This window comes from Cebus imitator, unplaced genomic scaffold, assembly GCF_001604975.1.
Source record: "Cebus imitator isolate Cc_AM_T3 unplaced genomic scaffold, Cebus_imitator-1.0 Scaffold379, whole genome shotgun sequence".
In the NCBI taxonomy this organism is placed as follows: Eukaryota; Metazoa; Chordata; class Mammalia; order Primates; family Cebidae; genus Cebus; species Cebus imitator.
Genome location: NW_016107694.1, coordinates 1,456,442 through 1,475,641, shown reverse-complemented (window position 1 = coordinate 1,475,641; position 19,200 = coordinate 1,456,442). Strand labels below are relative to the sequence as shown.

At 39.9% G+C, this 19,200-nt stretch overlaps 1 protein-coding gene across 2 annotated transcripts in view; it reads left to right on the top strand.

Moving 5' to 3' along the window:
- The window catches only part of SDC2 (syndecan 2), a 114,905-nt gene that overhangs the window by 54,281 nt on the left and 41,424 nt on the right, over positions 1–19,200 (top strand). Inside the window, exon 1 of one of the 2 annotated variants that reach the window (XM_037731054.1) lies at positions 12,672–12,800. The exons of the other annotated variant lie outside the window; for it this stretch is intronic. Within the exon in view, the coding sequence (XP_037586982.1) occupies positions 12,759–12,800 (42 nt within the window). The 5' untranslated portion in view covers positions 12,672–12,758. Of the gene's footprint in view, positions 1–12,671; positions 12,801–19,200 lie in introns of those variants that run through there. 2 annotated transcript variants of the gene reach the window in all.

Below are 19,200 nucleotides of genomic sequence, written 5' to 3'. Positions count from 1 at the left end.
CTAATTGGAGCCAATAATTTGGGGGGATGTTTATTAATTTGCTTAGTGTTTGTCTTCATATAGAGTAAGTTCATCAGGCTATGTTATCATGGTATCTCGCATCATGGAAAATGTGGTTTTGTAAGTTTTCATGTTAGTTTCTCTTCTCAGAGTAGGAGTAATAATTCATATATGTTTGCATACTTCCAAGTACCTTTGTTTAGGGACTCAGTAAGTATTTACTATTAAATTTCAGTTTTTTCGTTGAGTAAACTTTTTTTTTTTTTTTTTTGTTTTTTTCTTGAGACTGAGTCCTTGCTCTGTTGCCAGGCTGGAGTGCAGTGGCACGATCTCAGCTAACTGCAACTTCTGCTTTCTCAGTTCAAGTGATCTCCTGCGTCAGCTTCCAGAGTAGCTAGGATTATAGGCACATGCCACCATGCCCAGCTAATTTTTGTGTTTTTAGTACAGGTGGGGTTTCACCATGTTGGCCAGGATGATCTCGATCTCCTGACCTCATGATCCACCTACCTCAACCTCCCAAAGTGCTGGGATTACAGGCTTGAGCTACTGCGCCTGGCCAAATAAACATATTTTAAACAAAAATCATTTCCTAATTTTGACTCAGAGCCCAGAAACTGTTGCAAGGTAGTGGCATGTACATTCTGCTTTTAGCTGAAGAGTAGAGTTATAATCTACTTTCTAATTCATTTGTTTTGAGTGTTGAACCTGAAATTCAGCTCACCTTTAAGATTGTTCTATCTTCTAAGTTTGGAATTTTAAACTTGGAATTTGGGGGTCTCCTGGGTAGTGTATAGTACTTCCAAATATAGGTAGCATAGACAGATGGGTCTCTTAGCTCATCTGAAAATGGGAGCTCAAAACTTTGTCGGAGATCTCATATTTTCAAATAAACAAGTATAATGTAAAGTGCAAAAAAAAAAAAATCAAAATGAAAACCAGGATGGTTTTCCCAGCCTCTCAGTAGGATTTTGATTAGAATACAGTTACAGGTTGGGGATCCCAAATCCAAAAATCTGAAATGCTCCAAAATTCAAAACTTTTGAGCACTGACATGACGCACAAAGGAAATGCTCATGGGAGCATTTTGGATCTTGGCTTTTCAGATTTGGGATTCTCAACTGGTAAGGATAATGCTAATATTGGAACATTTGAAAAAAATATGAAATCCAAAACACTTCTGGTCCCAAGCATCATGGATAAGGGATACTCAACCCATTTAATCCAAGCACTTGATGGAGAATGTTGACAGTCACTTTCAGAGGCAGACAAGTTCCATTGGCAAGTTGAATGACTGATAGTATTATTATCATTATCAACTCACACTTGTGTCAAAGGTGCTTGTGGAAAAGGGAGTTTTGATCTCTCCAACATGTCCATTGACTTGAGCTGGTTCCCACTCAACACACAGACCTCAGGATCCTGGGGAAGTAACTTAGGCAGCCCAAACCAGACCCCTGACTTCTGCTGTATAGGGACATTTCATTGGAAAATAAGAAATGTTCTATATAAAGCATATTACAGTGATTCATCGTAGATTAACTCACAAATCAAGACAGACCAGTGCCCTTTTGTGATTGTTTTTCATCAGCCTCAGGAGCACTTAGGAGCCTCCTGTGGAAGTCTCACCCATGGGGTGGCAGGAATCGAAGTGCTTCCTGCTGGTGGGTATCCTGATCTTTTTTCTAGGTTTCATATTATCAGCTGTGGGTTCCTTCCTGGAGTCTTCCTGATCATCTGTCTGGCAAGGTCTCCAGGTATCTGCAGCTCACAAGTTACTATTGGGGAGAACTTGGAACTTGCCTTCTGCCCAGCCAGCGATAGCATGTTCATGCAAGTGTCCACTGGCCAGCAGGGCTACCAGAATAGTAGGTGGCTCTCCCTGGGGAGCTCTGCCTGGCCGAAGCACCATTACCATGGGGAGGATTTCTTTGGCCCACACCTAGCCTACGCAGGTGGTGTAGGTCCAGAGACACCTGAGACACCTGCCACACCCTTGCCATGGGTTGCATCACATTCCTCCTATAAGCTCCAAGAAGTTCAATTCTCACTCACTAAGTGGGATTGAGAGAAAACCTGCCCATAGTTACAATTTTCCTAATCAAAGCTCAGCTCTTTATCAATAGGACAGTACAAAACAGACTTACTTTCTCAGTAAATAATGACTAATAACTAACACTCATATACTGCCTGTTTACTATGTGCCAAGTACCTATTCCAAGCTTTCTATGTATTTTAAGTCACTGAATCCTCCCAGCAATCTCATGAGACAGGGATACTGTTATTAGCTCTAGTTTATGGGTGAGAAAACCGGAGACACTCAGAGCAGTTCAGTAACTTGTCCAAGGTCCCCGGCCCAGTGGAACCTGGAATAACCCATCCAGCCCCAAAACCCACCTCCTCATCTCTCATGCCTCTCATCACCAAATACAAGCTAGTTTCATGGTGGTTAATTTTGGAGTCTGATGAGTTTTACAGGTGATTGAATTTAATCATTTGTGGGAGCAGGCAAGTAGGATATGCCAAGGAAGAGACCTTACTAACTCAGTAAGTTTGGCAGGCCTCCATATTCTGGGACTTTCCTTGCTTCCCCCTCTGATTCCAATGAACTTGAGTGCCAAGTCTTCTTGTTCCCATTACCCTTTTCTAGGAATAGATTTTCTCAGGTAATCTCCATCTTCCTTCCAATCTTCTCTTCCTTCTTCCTTTTTCTTAAACAAGATGAGCCTGTTTACTGGTAGGGGCAGGGTATATATCTCCATGAGTCAGGGACTTGATTGGTAGGGGAAGTGACTGTTCATGCTGCCTCCCTAGACATCTTGAATGTCCCCCAATTTGGGCAAGTAACACCCCACTTGGTTCTGCAACAGAACCAGCCACACATTGGTGGATGTTTGGCTTGCCTCTGATTGGATGTTACTGTTTTCTCACGAGGCTTGAACAAAACTGCTTTACCCAAATCTTGTTTGAGTGAATATTTCAGCCTCCAGGTGGAATGAGGAATGAAATACCGATTTTAGTATCTAATATAAAACCATAACTTGTTTTTACTCTGAGCTCCATCTTGGGACTATATTCTATCCAGAAGCCCTGAGGAACTTCTCTCCCTCCTTTGTTTTGATTTATTAAAGTTCTTGAATTATATCCCATGCTATTGATCTTGGCAAATGTGGGTTTGAAAATTGGGAGAGAAGTAAATGGTGCTGTGTTGTTACTGTGCATTTGGCTGAATTCTGTTCAACCTCTAAAGGAAAGGAAATGTATCAAGCTGCAGTCTTTTAACATAAAATCAGTTTACACTTTGCTGTCCTAAAAAATTGATCAGTTCAATACATTTGATGTGTACCACAGGAAAGGATTTACTCTGATTCCATATCATTGTAAAGTCCTAAATTTTACTTCAATAATTTTTTTTTTTTTTGAGACGGAGTTTCACTCTTGTTACCCAGGCTGGAGTGCCATGGCGCGATCTCGGCTCACCGCAACCTCCGCCTCCTGGGTTCAGGCAATTCTCCTGCCTCAACCTCCTGAGTAGCTGGGATTACAGGCATGCACCACCATGCTCAGCTAATGTTTTGTATTTTTAGTAGAGACGGGGTTTCACCATGTTGACCAGGATGGTCTCGATCTCCTGACCTCGTGATCCACCCGCCTTGGCCTCCCAAAGTGCTGGGATTACAGGCTTGAGCCACCGCGCCCGGCCAATAATTTTTTTTTTTTAAATAGTTCTACTTACAGGCTGTCTTCCTCTAAACTTAGGATGGAAGGGGACAAAGAAGTTTTTAGGTTTTGTCCCTGATTCATAGCATGTAATTAAGGTCATTTTGTACTATTTTGAAGCTCCATTTTGTTTCGTGGTTATGTTGTTCTTTTAGAAGGAATACTTTAAAATTGTTGAGTGTATTTAGTTAACTTTTCATATAAAATGATATCTATTTCCCCTCCCCCGAGTTGAGAGACTCTGAATGATGAAATTCCTCTGGTGTCTTGAAGCATCTTTTTAGAAAGTAATGTTTCTCCAATTCATTAAGCTACTAAGAGTTTTCTGGTATTGAATGAAAAAGAATTGTAGGTATTTCAGGAATTCCTGAATAGCTGTTTTATAATCAGACTGATGGAAAAAAAGCCATTTTAGATGTGGGTAATACATAATAAAAGTTTCAAATTTTAAACATGACGCAGAGATCTAACATTTATTTTAGAAAATGCCTTTTCTACATTAAGAGAGAAATTACTGAAAGGTTTAAAATAAGTTTTATCTGATAAATATTTAAAATAGAAATGTGTCTGTTGAGTCTTTTAAAAGACTCAACCCCCACAAACCAGTATTTCTGATGGTATTAATTTTAGAAAATACTATTACAGATATTCAATTTTGATGCTAATATATAAAATATATATTCTGTTTATGCAGGTTTTATATGAAAATGCATTCTTATTGGATTTTAATATTGTTTTATTTTGATTTAAAAAATAATTTTGAAGATACCTGTAGCATATTTTAAGTGTAAATGGCTCAGAAGTTATACATTATAAGATACCTTTTTAGAAAATTAGTGTTTTTTGTTGTTTTTTTTTTTTTTGTCCACAACTAAGTTTGATTGCTTTAATGACGTCGCTCAGGAAGAGATAAAGGTAATGGGAAGTTGTAGAGAAAAACTAAACTTATACCAGCTCCAGTTTTAGAGCCACTGTTTTATTTCTTGCTATTTTTTTTGCAACAAGAACTGCCCACACCAGTAGTAGAATAGATAATACAGCCATTTGTCAACCTTAAAGAACCACATGTGTTATTCTTTATGCTTTATCACTTCACTTCAGAATATTGCCTTTCGAGTGTGAAATTGTACCCGTTTATGAATTTATGATTTTTATTTAAATATTCTTTTTTTTTTTTTTTTTTGAGACAGGATCTCACTCTGGTTGCCCAGGCTATAGTACACTGGCATAATCTCGGCTCACTGGCAGCCTTGACCTCCTGGGCTCAGGTGATTCTCCCACCTCAACCTCCTGAGTAGCTGGGACTATAGGCTATTTTTCCACCTCAACCTCCCAAGTAGCTGGGACTGTAGGTGGGCGCCACCACACCTACCCAGTTTTTTTGTTTGTTTGCCTTTTGTTTTGGTATTTTTAGTAGAAACGGGGTTTTGCCATGTTGCCTAGGCTAGTCTCGAACTCCTGGAGTCAAACAATCTGCCCGCCTCAGCCTGCCAAAGTATTAGGATTACAGGTGTGAGCCACTCTGCCCGACCTAATTTTATATAAAGATTCTTAAGCTGTCTGTCTGGTTTGGCTTTAAGCTCTTTATATAATTAAGTAATTGATAAGATAATATGCAGTTCTGGATTTATGCCAGATACATGTTTTATAAGGAATTTTACATGGCAATTACTTAAAATATAGGATTCTGGTATATTGAAATATGTGAGTATTTGAGTAGCCTGCCATTTGTAAAGTTATAATGCAAGTTAACTTCTAATTTAAATAAAATTTTGAGTTTTGTGAATACCATTTTCTTCAGCAAAGCTCAAGTATTAGGTTACTCCTGTAAAACTATTATATCTTTGGGCACGTGTTTCTTAATATGATTTTAAAAGGAAAAATGTAGGTTTTAAGCAGGTCATCGTTTATGTTCCAGCATTTAGTTAAAAAGTCATAATCTTATAATGCTGTTAATTTGCTGTACACTTTACAGAGCAATTTCATGTACTTGTATCTAGTTCACTCTTGACAGCAGGGCTCCAAGTGAGGTGTTCCTACTGTCACTTGACATTGATGGGACAGAGATGGGCTCAAGGATGTTGGGCACCCAGGGGTGGTTGAACTGGCAGTTAGGACTTTGGTTAGGTTATCTGATTTGGGATCCAGTCTGCTTTCTCCTAGGTCACAGAAGCCTTTTGATTTTGTTTTTCTTCTTTTTTATGTTAAGACACATGTAACTCTGACTAGGACTGCAGGTCTGGCGGCTGCTTGCTTTGGGATGATCCTCAAACCCTGTGTTCCCTGACGTCCTGCCTTCAGCACAGGCTGCTGGACGGCTCTTCCCATGGACCCAACTCCTCGCTCCAGGGGCCTTTGCAGAAGCTGCTCTTCCTGCATGGAACTCTGTTCCCTTCTCTTGCCTCTCTTCCTTCCTTTCCTCCTTCTCCGAGTTTAAGCCTAATTACCATCCACGTCACAGCTTCCTCCTGCTTTCCCCAATTCCACTCTCCGAATTCCACTTCTCTCTCCTTGGAACTCTTTTTCTGCAGTGTATTTTTGTGGCACTTGACTGTTTTTGTCCTTAGACCAAACTCTGGGAGGATGGGGTCTTTTGGCCAATTTTTCACCCGTTGTATTCTCAGCCCTTAGCAGGATGCCTCATACATAAGAGATACCCGCATATTTAGGTGCATGGATGAATGAATGAGTGAATGAATGAATGAGTGAATAATGCAGATTCCTTCATTATATGGACTTAGTTTCCTTTCTTAGACCATTAGAATCAGCTGGTATAGCACTTGGCTAGATTTGAACAAATTAGGAATCCTGTGTTATGTTTAGTTCCAACTCCAGTCAATTAACCGGTATTTATCAAGTGCGAGGCAAAATGTGAAGTACTGTATCTCTGTTTCTCTATCTTAGCATTTATTCATATTTACAGATCATCGAGCATGATTCAGGTAGTTACTGAAAGCCGGCAGGTCAAAGTGTAGAGAGAACAAACACCAGTATGAGGGAAGCTACATAAACATATGCACACGTATTAAATGTAAGCTATGTCATCCGTAGAATTTCATAAACTAGGCTAGATTTAAAATTTTTCCCATTGATTTGTAATTCTTCATGGTTTTGAACATTTTCACAAAATGGGACCCCTTCTCAGTTACTCGAGATAAAACTTGCTCTTCGAGTGTGACAGCAAGCATTTTCCTCACAGATAATCTATCTATCTATCTATTTTTTTTTTTTTTTTTTTTTTTTGAGGCAGAGTCTTGCTCTGTTGCCAGGCTAGAGTGCAGGGGCGTGATCTCGGCTCCTCCTGGGTTCCAGCGACTCTCCTGCCTCAGCCTCCCGGGTAGCTGGGACTACAGGCATGCACCACCACGCTAATATGGTGAAACCCCTTGTCTACTAATTTGTGTTTTTTAGGAGACAAGGGTTTTCGCCATATTAGCCAGGCTGGTCTCAAACTCTTGACCTCATGATCCACCCACCTCTGCCTCCCAAAGTGCTGGGATTACAGGCTTGAGCCACCGTGCCTGGCCAACCAGTATATTTTCTTTGCTCATTTTTCAAAATCCCTTTATTGACCTTGGTTGCAAGAGGAGTGCAAGTTGGGACACCCATACAGACCTACATTTTTAACTTCTTTGTTGCAGGGAAGGTTTAAGATAGTGTAAATTTTCTTAGTCCAAGAATAGTGTATTTCCAGCCTGAGCTATAATACGTTGTTAAACCCAGTGAAAGCTATATTTTTCAACTTTGTCAGCTTGGTTGCCAAAATATTGTTTGTTTGGAATGAATTATTAGAATATCATACACAACACACACACACACACACACACACACACACACACACACACTCAAATCTGATTATCTACTGGAAAGTCAGACTTGACTAGAAAGTTTATGGTTTGGATTATTTTTGTAATGTTATTTCATATTTCTCACCCTTATATTCCCCTTTTTGGGGCTGGTAATTTGAGAAGTTAACTATATATTAGCCTTAGTAAGAAACTGTATTATATTTAACACAGAAAGAAACTAAACAAATTATTTCTTCTCTTTATCTGCTTCCCCCATATGCACACTTTTAACCAGTTTTAGGATTGTATCAATTAAACATTTTGCCACATGTCTCATCAGTTGGTGTCTTTATATAAGAATGGTACCATTTCTTGTTGAACAGTATTTTTATCTCTGTGATGACTTTCCCTGAACTAAGAACACACTATTTTGTAGCAGAAAGATCCTAGAATTCCATGCTGAGTATTTTTGTTTTTTAAAAGAAGATACATGAGTATTGGAGGAACACAGTGTGTTAAACTTATCCTGAGGATAGATGTTAGGGTGTGTCTAAACCTTGTCTACATATAGGGTACTTTGTAAATAAAACCCATAATTGGTACACATGAGTAGTTAGAGCAGTTCTAATTGCATGAAACCTGTCTGAGAGGATTCATTCTGTTCTTGGTGGTTGAGAAGATTATAAGTGTAGGGTAGAGCTGTGTGTCATTTAGAAATGATTTGCTAGGGTTCAGACATGCAGCTTTTCTGGTGAGTGGAGATAGAGGGAGAGGAAAGGAACTGGATTTTCCCTGGTTCTTGGGAAAGGAGAGGAGGTTGGAGATTCTGGCGCAGGGTTGGGGGTTCTGGCTCAGGGTTTGGGCACTGGGAGCAGTGATGAAGCAGAGGGGGTGGCTTGAAAGATTTCAGATTTTGACAGCTAGAGAAAGAAAAAGGAAGGAATTGCCAGAGAATCTTCACTAACTTGGAGATTGGATAGTAAAGAGGGTGACTGACCTTGTTGGAGGTTGTCTGTTGTTAAAAGGTGGGAAATGACATGGTATTGTGGGACCAGGCAGAGGAATTGGGATTTACTAAAATAAGTAGCAATAGGAAACCACTGCAGATTTCTGAAGAGAAGAGCGAAGCTGCAGTTTAAAGAAGCTTGATTTGCTATGTTCATGAGTACTTCTCATGACGCTGGGATAATTTGTTGCTTATGTAGCCATATACCAGATATTGCCTCCAGTAGGTTTTGCCTCCCGCCCTTTTTAGTGGATGACCAGTGATGACTTAGTGATTGAGCCTTTCTAAACATCAAGTTTTATCTTGAGTTTTATACCTCCATGAGTTATAGAGTGCAAGTAGGTATTGTAATCTCCATTCTATAAGAAGAGAGATGATACTCAAGAATTCTTCAGCAGAATTCTAACCAAGTTGGAATCCATCCAGGAATAGTAAGCCAGCTTTTCTCTTCCACTTACTACTGAACTTCCTAATGTGAAATGAATTGTCTGTTTTGGAACAAAACACCTGGGCTAAATTTTCATTTTTGAGTTTGTATTCTTGATAATTTGATCTTAAAATGATAAAATATCAAGAATTCATTTGCCCCCTTAATTTTTCAACTGATTTTTAAGCAGTTTCTGTAAAATGTGATTTATATATCATATAATTCATCCATTTAAAAAGTGTCAAATTCAGTAGTTTTTAGGATATTTGGAGTTGTGGAACCATCACTGCAATCTAATTTTAGAAATTTTTCATCACCTTCCTGAAGAACTTATATTCATTAGCGGTCACCCCTGCCCAACCCTGTCATTCTCAACCCCTCCCAATCCTAGGCCATCACTAATCTAATTTTTGTCTCTATAGTTCAATTGGTATCTTTCTAAACTAGTATTTTATAAAATGTTACTGTGGATTTTGGCATCAGAAGGTAGTTCAGCCTCAGCTTGCCTAGTAGTATGACCTTGAGAAAATTTCTTATGTACAGTCTGTCTCCATATCTGTAAAACATGGATAGTCATATCTTCACAGCTTATTGTGATGATTAAAGGATATTTATGTAAAATGTATTAAGTGCTATACGAGTTAATTGTTCTACCAAAGATATGTAACTGAATTATTTTGTTAAATGGTCTCATTTTAATAATAAAAAGAGAGGTAAAATAGTTCTTCAAAGCCTGGCCAAGTGATTCCACACATTGGTAGGAAGACACAGCCAGTCACCCCAAGGTATGTTTATTTACTGTCCTTTTGCATATGTTGTTCTGTTGTCTGTATAAAAGTATGCTCAGTACATGCTTGCTCAAGCAAGGGGGATTCTTTTAGCTATGGGATTGTAAATACGTCATACATAAAGAAGACATGAAAACAACTCTTGAAGACAGAGCTGAGGGCAGGAAGAACAGGCAACCAGAGTGTCTTTCATACTGTAGCAACACCCTTTGGGCTGCACATTTTAGAACTCTTTATAAACAAGCATTGAATTCCCAAAGGCCCTGGGGAAGTGGGAATGCCATACAGGCTGTGTGGGGTGGCCTGATTGAGTTTATTCTCCAGATAGCTGTTACTCACAGGCCACTTAATAACCTCTGTTGTTTATTTCATTGTTAGATGGCCCAACCATACAGCATCCCTCAATCCATGTAACAAAAACGTTCTTACCATGTCTAAAAAGCAAATTCCTTCCTTACCAAGTCTGTCCTCCCGTTGTTTCCCTTCATTTGAGATGCATTTTTGTGGGAAGCATTTGGGTACCAGTGGTGAAAGAATCCAGCTGAGAACAAAACTCAGAGGGGCTGGAAAGGGGAAAAAAGAAATCCTAGTTAATGGAGTATCCAGGTTGTCCTATCAAGTAAGAGGGCAGACCACTTGCTACACAACTTTGGATAACAGTCCTTTGTCAGGCATAGGGTTTTTTTTGCAAATATTTTTTCCGAGTCTATGGCTTGTCTTCTCATCCTCTTGGCAATGTCTTTCACAGGGATGTTTTTAATTTTAATGCAGTGTAGCTTATCAATTATTTCTCCTATGGATCATGTTTTTGGTGTTGCATCTCAAAAGTCATTTGTCATATCTAAGGTCATTGAGATTTTCCCCCGAGTTGACCTTCTAGGCATTTTATAGTTTTGCCTGTTACATGTAGGTCTGTGATCCATTTTGAGTTAATTTTTGTGAAGAGTTTTTAAGATCTGTGTCTGGATTCATTTTCTTTTTGCATGTGGTGCCCCATTGTTCCAGCACTATTTGTTAAAAAGACAGTCCTTTCTCCATTGCATTGCCTTTGCTCCTTTGTCAAAGATCAGTTTCCTATATTTATGTGGGTCTTTTTTGAGTCCATAACCTTTCAGTGACTTAATGATGAAAAGAGGTGGCATTTTTCCCTGGGGCTGACTCTCCTGCTGGCCCATGGCGGGTTTTCTGAAGGCCACAGTCAGCCTGGGAAGTCAGGATGGCAGGGAGCTGGCACAGGGTCCCTGTGGGACTTGGTAGCTCTGGGGGGCTTCTGAGGAAGAGACTCATTGTTATTGGAGTGAATGTCAGAAGCTCCGCATTCATGGATTAATGAGTCCTTCCCTCGTTTTCTCCTTTTGTGCATGATTCTTATTCCTAATGCACTCATTCTAACTGATGAGATAATTAGAGCAAAATTTTGTGTAACTGTTAGAACCAGGAATTCCATCAACACAATTAGAATTGGTCATCCTTACCTTCAAATCTTCATTCTAGTGAAACCTAAAGTAAAGTTAGCATTGCTTTCAAGCAGAGCTTTTGTGCTTAAGTTACTCCATTTCTCTTCCATATCTTCAGGCTGACCTCCATTCCAGATTTCCCATTTGGGGACTTGGATGGTTCTCTTGTGGAGACCAAGGTGAATTTAGTGACAGGTTAGTGACTCTGGTAGGGGACATGTTTGCAGTAGAGCTCCACTCTTTTTTACTTCCCTGACAATATTTCCTAACTTTGTGGCTTCAGACTATCATTTTCATGTACATCAGCCCTAATTTGTTTCTGTTCCTCTGTACCCCTTTTCTCTCCCAATTATTGTCCCATTGTTCCAGCTACCTGAAACACATTTTCCCTTGACACATGCTATCTGTATCTCAGATACCTCAGCGAGGTGCCTGTGTTGTCAAGTCTTGTCAAAGGTTACAGTTTTGAAACCTTATAAATCTCTCCAGCCTTGCTCAGATCAGCTGTCTTGGCAGCATTCCATCTGGCCCCCCCAGCCCTTCCTAGCCTACCATTCTAACAGCCTCTCTTCCAGCCTCCAAAAGTTTCAAGAGCTCCAAATTTTCTGGGAGAGTGCAGGCTTCCTAGGCTAGGACTCAGTGTCTTGAATTTCCTGGCTTTTATGTAACTGTCATATTAATTCTAGCACATCCTCTCATGCTCTTCGCTGAGTGTTCTCCCTTCCCTCCATTTCGTATAAATATCTTGTACTTTTCCACTTTTATGTCTTTGTTCTTAGACTTCTAAGCCAGTGGTCCTCAAACTTAGAAATGTAACAGACTCCACATGGAGACCTTGTTGTAGCAGGGAATACTGGGCCCAAGTCCCAGAGTTTCTGATTCATTAGGTCTGGGGTGGGGCCTGAGAATTTGTATTCCTAACAGGTGTCCAGGGGATGCTGCCAGCCCCAGGGACCGCACCTTGAGAACCACTCTTGTAAGCAGTTTTCTCATGCTGATACATTTTGGTTAAAGGAAACATCTGATTCATAAGGAGGCCATTGGTTATTCAGATATGTGCATTGGATTTTACATACAGTAGTGCTAGAATTGTGTTTTGAACATAAAGACATTCTGAGCTCCTACTTGGTGCCAGCTGACAGGCCCTTTGTCCATAAAACTACTGGTGAATTGAGGGTTATACTTCCGTTTCCTCTCTGCGTGTTGGATGAGGACACTTAACCATATTTAGCTCTGAGCCACTGGCTATACTCTGTCATTACAGACTAACAGGCCCTACAGCCAGTCAACTGCCAATTAACAAACTACAGGCTTGTATCCTGCAGACAGTTTCACCAAGGGATGCCAGCATCTCTGTTGTTCCCACAGTTACCAGGCCCAGGCATTGTCTTGTAGCTTTGTGACTCCACCCTTCTAAAGACTCAGGTGTCCCCAGTTGTACTGGCGAAAGATTTTGCATTTTAGTGTTATGTTTAAATGTAGGAATAAAAAAAGGCAGGAATTATTCTTTTGTCTGATTCACAGTGGAATTGTCAGCCACCTGTACCATTAGTGGTGGTGGGGAAAGAAGGGATGAGGAATCACTGTGGCCATGGATACATGTCATCTGTCCAGGGCTGTAGCCTACTAGAGGTACTTGATTTGAGTACCTTCAAATTTGCAGGGGGATGGGATGTCCAAGGATGAATGTGATTTGGGTAGGGCATCTGGAACTTTTTAGAAGATAATCAATACCTAATAGATATTTTACCTAATAGAATTTTCACTTCCATTGCACTTGCATTTTGCTGGTGTAGACTGCAGCCCCTTGAACATAGAGCTGTGTGTGTTGCACATGGTTGAGCCTCACTTGTAAGGGCCTCTAATGTAATGGACCTTTGTGACGGATTCTAAAGTAAAAATGTGCAGAGTGCTTTCTGACTGGTGAATGTACCTATGATACATTTTATTTGGATATATTTTCATGTTTTCCTTACATACCTGTAGGCTTTTGATATCTGACATAAAACTTTCCAAGGAAACACCTCAAGATTCCAGGCTTTTTCCTACAGCTTATCTTACATGTGTTATCACATCCCATAGGTAAGTGATGAAGTCTGCCTTGCTAGTGCCTTTGAAAAGCACCTTGCCCACTGTTTTGGGACTTGAACTTTGTGATTGTTTAGAAAACCAGCTTTTAATTGTTTGTTGTTGCATTTTAGTCAGTCTCTGTACATCCTTCACTTTGCTTCATAAACTTTGATAAGTTAGCACTGGGATATCCTTTTCTGCCTAGGTACATTTATTCTTTAAAAAATGTACATTGAGGAAGGGAAAGCAATTTTTAGGAAAATTACAGTGTGGTAAGCATACTGATGATCACTGAGACCGTCCTAAATCTGATTTAATCTTTGATTCACAAGATATCTCAGAGTCTTATAGGATCCATGTACCAAGAAGAATCTTCATTTTTTTCCTTCATGTTGAATAAATGAATTTAGTTTGTTTTAATTTAATGGGGTTTTGGATAGAGTTTAGCATAGGTAATCTATATGTATATGTATTAGGGTACAGACATAATAGGAAGTGTGATGTTGGGAGACAGAGGACTGAAAATCTGGGACCCTCGGGACTGTTGCTTCAGTAACTATCGTACAGAATGTGTGGCCTTTATGTCTGTGTCTCAGTTTTCCCTGACTCCAGTTTTACCTGCATTACACATAGTTTGGGAAAGACTAGGAAGGCTGGGTAGATAACTGCAGTAAAGAAACTGAATACAGTTTTAATGTATTGGTGTGCCTTTTGAGGATGGGAGTTGAAAGATTCAGAGATAGGCAGTGGAGTGATCAAGGACCGGGAAGTTGTGGAATTAAGAGTTCTACAGCCAGTTGACATAGCTGCCTTGTTACTCAACAGATGATTCATATTGTTCATGAAAAATATGCCACCCAGAAGACCTGGGGCTTGAGTCTTGCTCCCTTCCTGCCCCGTACACCACACATCAGCTGTGTGATCATGGGCAGGACCTTAGATGAAGTCCTTTTCCCATCTGTAAAATGTTGGTGATGACGACTGCCTGGTCTTCCTCATGTGGGCACAGCGAGCACTCACTGGGATGGGGTGAAAGCCTGTCATAGATGTAAAGCAGCAAACTGAAAGGTCTGGTGGTTTTTCATGAGTATTATACTTGGTTGACTTTCTCATGGGCCTCTTAGATGCTTCTCGTAAAGGCAGAATTTTAATTTAAAAATGCATATTATGTAAGAATATTGGAGTTCACTTTGAGAATTCATGAACTTAAACACTTAAACTCTCTCAAGCTTTTAAATGTCTCTCGATTATTTCAGAGCATTTGGTTTGTCCTAATGCTATGGAGTTATAAAACCATTAATGGTATGATAGCTCTGGAAACAAACAGTAATTCATTTGAATTCATTAGAATAATAAAGCATATTGTGCAGAGGGTTTCAGGCATTCTGTTCATAACTATCAAAATGTGGATTATAACAAATTTTATTTGGATATGTTTTCATGTCTAAAGAGGATTTTATAATAACTCTCATGCATATTAGTTTTATGTGAAATACAACTAGCAAGCATATACACATAAAAAGATTTTGCTGATTGTTTTTAGTTTCTCTGAAATTGGTCTATTTTGTAAACTTTTTTATTAAGTAAATATTTTGTATTTATTTTATCATTAATTTAATTAGTCATAATTAAGTCATCTGACCTTATAATTTAAGAAGCATGGGCCCTGTTTTCATGCTTTAATTTTATTGTAAGCATCTATATTTAGGGAGGGGTGTGGTTATATGTTTGTATATGTATGTTCAAGCATATCTTTTTATTTTATTTTTTGAGACAGAGTCTCACTCTGTCGCCCAGGCTGGAGTGCAGTGGCACGATCTTAGCTCTTTCTAACCCCTGCCTCCTGGGATTACAGGTGCTCCCCACCACACCCGGCTAATTTTTGTATTTTTAGTAGAGATGGGGTTTCATCATGTTGGCCAGGCTGGTCTTGAACTCCTGATCTCAAGTGATCCACCTGCCTCGGCTTCCCAAAGTGCTGGGATTACAGGCGTAAGCCACCATGCCTGGGCTATTATCTTTATTTTTAAAAGTTTACAAAGCGGTAGTTTATTAGTAAGCTTTCATAGCAGTAACAGTTTCTATTCAAATGTAGTCAAAATCTGACTTCAAGAATTCTGGTAGCAAAAAGGGAAGATTTCTTACCTCTCAGTTGTGGTTTGAACAGAAAGTGGCATCTTATAAAGGTCTTAATTTTGGCATGTTTTGCCATTAAACATTTTTTTAAATTTCAATAGCCTTAGGGATACATGGTTTTTGGTTATATGGATTAGTTGTATGTGATGAAGTCTAGGATTTTGGTTCGTCACCTGAAGAGTGTCCATTGTAAATAATAGGTAGCTTTTCATCCTTCACCCTCCTTTCTCCCTCCCCAGTCTGAGTCTCCAGTGTCCACCTTCCCATTTTGTATGCCTTTGCACCCCTGTAGCTTAGCTCCCGCTTAGGAGTAAGAACATGTGGTATTTGATTTTCGATTCCTGAGTACTTCACTTAGAATAGTGGTCCCCAGTTCCATCCAAGTTGCTGCAAAAGACATTATTTTGCTCTTCTTCTGCCATTTTTAATCTGATTAAGAATCACAAGAATAATTTAGTTGTCATAGATATTTTTTCCTAAACTTACTTTTATCATAAACACCTAATTACCCATATTCTGAGAGGTGGAGTGTAGTAACATCTGTTGAGCACCCATTATGTGCCAGGCACTGTTACACAATGTGCAGGCAGTTATTACAACTCCCATAGAATGCGCTGGTTTCATCCTCACTTTTTAGAAGAGAAAACTCCTTCAGAGTGTTACTGTCATTCGAACCCTGATCTTCTGCACACTAGAAGGTCCATATTTTCTCTCATGCTTTTTTATAGAGGCATAATTATTGGTTCTTTATCCTAGTCTTTGCCAGTAAAACTTATTCATGTGTTTTAGCATCAGTAAACTTAAAGGAGAATTGCCTCAATTTTCTTTGCCTGCTGTTACAAAGTTATAAGAGGGTTAAGCTAGGTACACCCTCTGTTTCCAACAATGCCTGTGGGTTTCTCCTCTCTTCCTCAGAAGTTCTTAATTATGGTTGGCACATGTTGTGGTGAAAGAATATACCTTGTGGGGGTGGAAAATGAAATGCTGACTATAATGAATAAGATTGTTGGCCACCCCAAAGAGTTAGTTTAGACAAAAGTGGGGAACAGCTTGAATGAATCTGCTTTTCATAGGTACTTTTTACACGTAACCAAACCTGTCAGACATACCAATCAACTGTCAGTTGCTAACACGATAGTTTTAGTGTCTTGTGGTGGATCCCCAAAGCTCTGTCTGTATTTGCCAGACAGGTATGGAAGTTGGAGTGATGTATGTGGTCAAAGAGGAACAAAAACTTGCCCTACGTGAAAACCTGGAAGTGGAGCTCTTGGTTGGAGTTCTTGATTTATAGGTAGAAATAAATATCATGGAAATAGTTAGTGCCACCCTTTATTGTATCTGTAGATCTGGAGAGTGTGGACTGATTAAATACTGTAAATTGAGCATGGGTGTGCTGAACTCAAAGCTGATTAGCACAGCCCTGTCTAGGGCATAACTCAGGCCACCATTTTAGAGATATGGGTCTTTAGTCCTAAGAGAAACTAGGGCAAGAGTTAATTCATTCAGTAAACATGTATTGCTTCATTACACGTAGGGGAACAGGTAGAGGGGGAACTGTTCATCCATTTGGAGTAGGAAGATGGAAGCCAGAGTGCAATGCAGGTGAGCAGCGTGAAGAGTAAGGAAAAGTCATTGGGTGTCAGGGAAGGAAAATTTCACATGGCTGCTGCTTGGATGAGAATGGTAGATAAGAGTGATAGAATGCAGAATGCTCACTGCTTTCTCCTGCCCCTCGTCCTTGTTTTTTTGTTGTTGTTGTTGTTGTTGTTGTTGTTGTTGGAGACAGGGTCTTGCTCTTGCTCTTCTGCCCAGGCTGGAGTACAGTGGCACAATATGGCTCACTGCAGCCTGGAACTCCTAGGCTCAAGTGATCATTGTCTCAGCCTCCCGAGTAGCTAGGACTGCAGGTGCACACCACTATGTCTGGCTAATTTTAAAAATGTTTTGTAGAGACAGGGTCTCACTATGATGCTCAGGCTGGTGTTGAACTCCTGGCCTCAAGTGATCCTTCTGCCTCGGCCTTCCAAAGTGTTGGGATTATAGGCGTGAGCCACTGCTCCTGGCCTTTTCCTTCTTCTTATACTCTCAGCGTAGACATCCTTTCCTCCATTAAATGCCTTCCCTGACCCACTCTGCAGTTCTGGCTTAGGCCCCCTTACTGGGCTGTTGTAGAGTACAGTATACCACGTTTAGCAGAGCATCTGCCTCCTGGATTATCACAGCTGTTACCTCTCTCCTACCTGACTCTGAGCTCCTATAAGGGCAAGAGCCTTGTAGAGACAGTGCCCAGTACATAGTAGGTACTTAAATATTTGCTAAATGAATTAAAACGAAGCTATAAAAGTTGGAGTCCAGTTGTTGAGAGCCCTGTAGATGATATTGATTGAGTGCTTACTATGTTTTAGGCACTGTAAAGGTATTTGGCATGTATTAACTCATTTAATTTTTCAATAACCTATAAAGTAGGTACTATTATTCCATTTTCTAGATGAACCTGAGGCACGGGAAGCTGGGTGTCTTCTCAAAGGTCATTCACTTTGCTCCCTGCCTCTGGCTTCCATCCTACTAGGAAATTTAGACTGGCTCCTGGTGGTGGTGGTGACTGTTAGTGCTATAAGGGGCCAGAAGATGTGAGCAGGTGTGCTCTCTGGGAAAGGAGTCCTGACCTTATGTGTAGATGGACTACAGAAAGAGGAATCGCCAAGGCAATTCAGAGTCACCCCTGAAATGGCAATGCAAAACACACTCATGTGATTTGTTGATCTAACACACAGGGTGCTCACTAAGTGCTAGGCACTGTTGAAAGTGCCTTACAGATGTTAACTGACTTAATGCTTTTGGCAGCCACGTGAGGTAGACACTATCACTATTCTCTCTATTTTATAGATAATGAACCTGAGATTCAGAGAGGTCCCACAGCTGGTAAGTGGCAGGGCCAGGGAAGTCTGGTCCCAGGTTTTCAACGACTGTCCCAAGCTCTGCTTAGTCTTCCTGTACAAAAGGAAGGATGACTAAGTCTCCAGTGATGTTTCTGTTACAGATAGTACAGGATCAAAGTGATATTTTGGAGACAGATCCTTCCATTTTCAAAAGCATCTGCCTTAAAGACATTTGTCTAGAAATATTTATATGATTGCATCACATTTAAGTTATGCTTGGCTTCGAGCAGGCAAACAAACAAACAAAAACCAAAGATACAGGTCCTGCCCTTGGCGAACTCATACTCTGCTAAGGGAAGATAGAGAAGTTTGTATGTTTACAAAGAAAAAAATAATTTCAGTGGAGAAAGGCAGATGAAGAAAATAAAACAAGCCAATGAAAGAGACCTGTGCATTCCACTGTGATAGCCGCTAGGTGCATGTGCCCATTGAGTACTTGAACTACGGTCAGTCCAGATTGAGAAAGTAATGCTGTAAGCGTGAAATATACACTGGAATTCAAACTTAGTATGAAAAAAATATATAAAATATCTGATTAATAAATTTTACATTGATTATATCTTAAAGAATGTTTAAGATATAACCAAAATGAAACCCAAATGTACATTGGGTTAAATAGAGTATATTATTAAAATGAATGCTAAGTGAAATAAGCTAGGCATAAAAGGACAATATTGTGCTATTGCTTGCACTTATGAGGTAACTGGAATAGTCAAGTTCATGGAAGCAGAAAGAAGAATGGTGGGTACCGGGGGGAAGGGAGAACTGGGAGTTACTGTTTAGTGGGTAGAGTTTCCATTTGGGATGATGAAAGGTCTAGAGATGGATGTGGTAATGTGCACAACAGTGTGACTATACTGAATGCCACT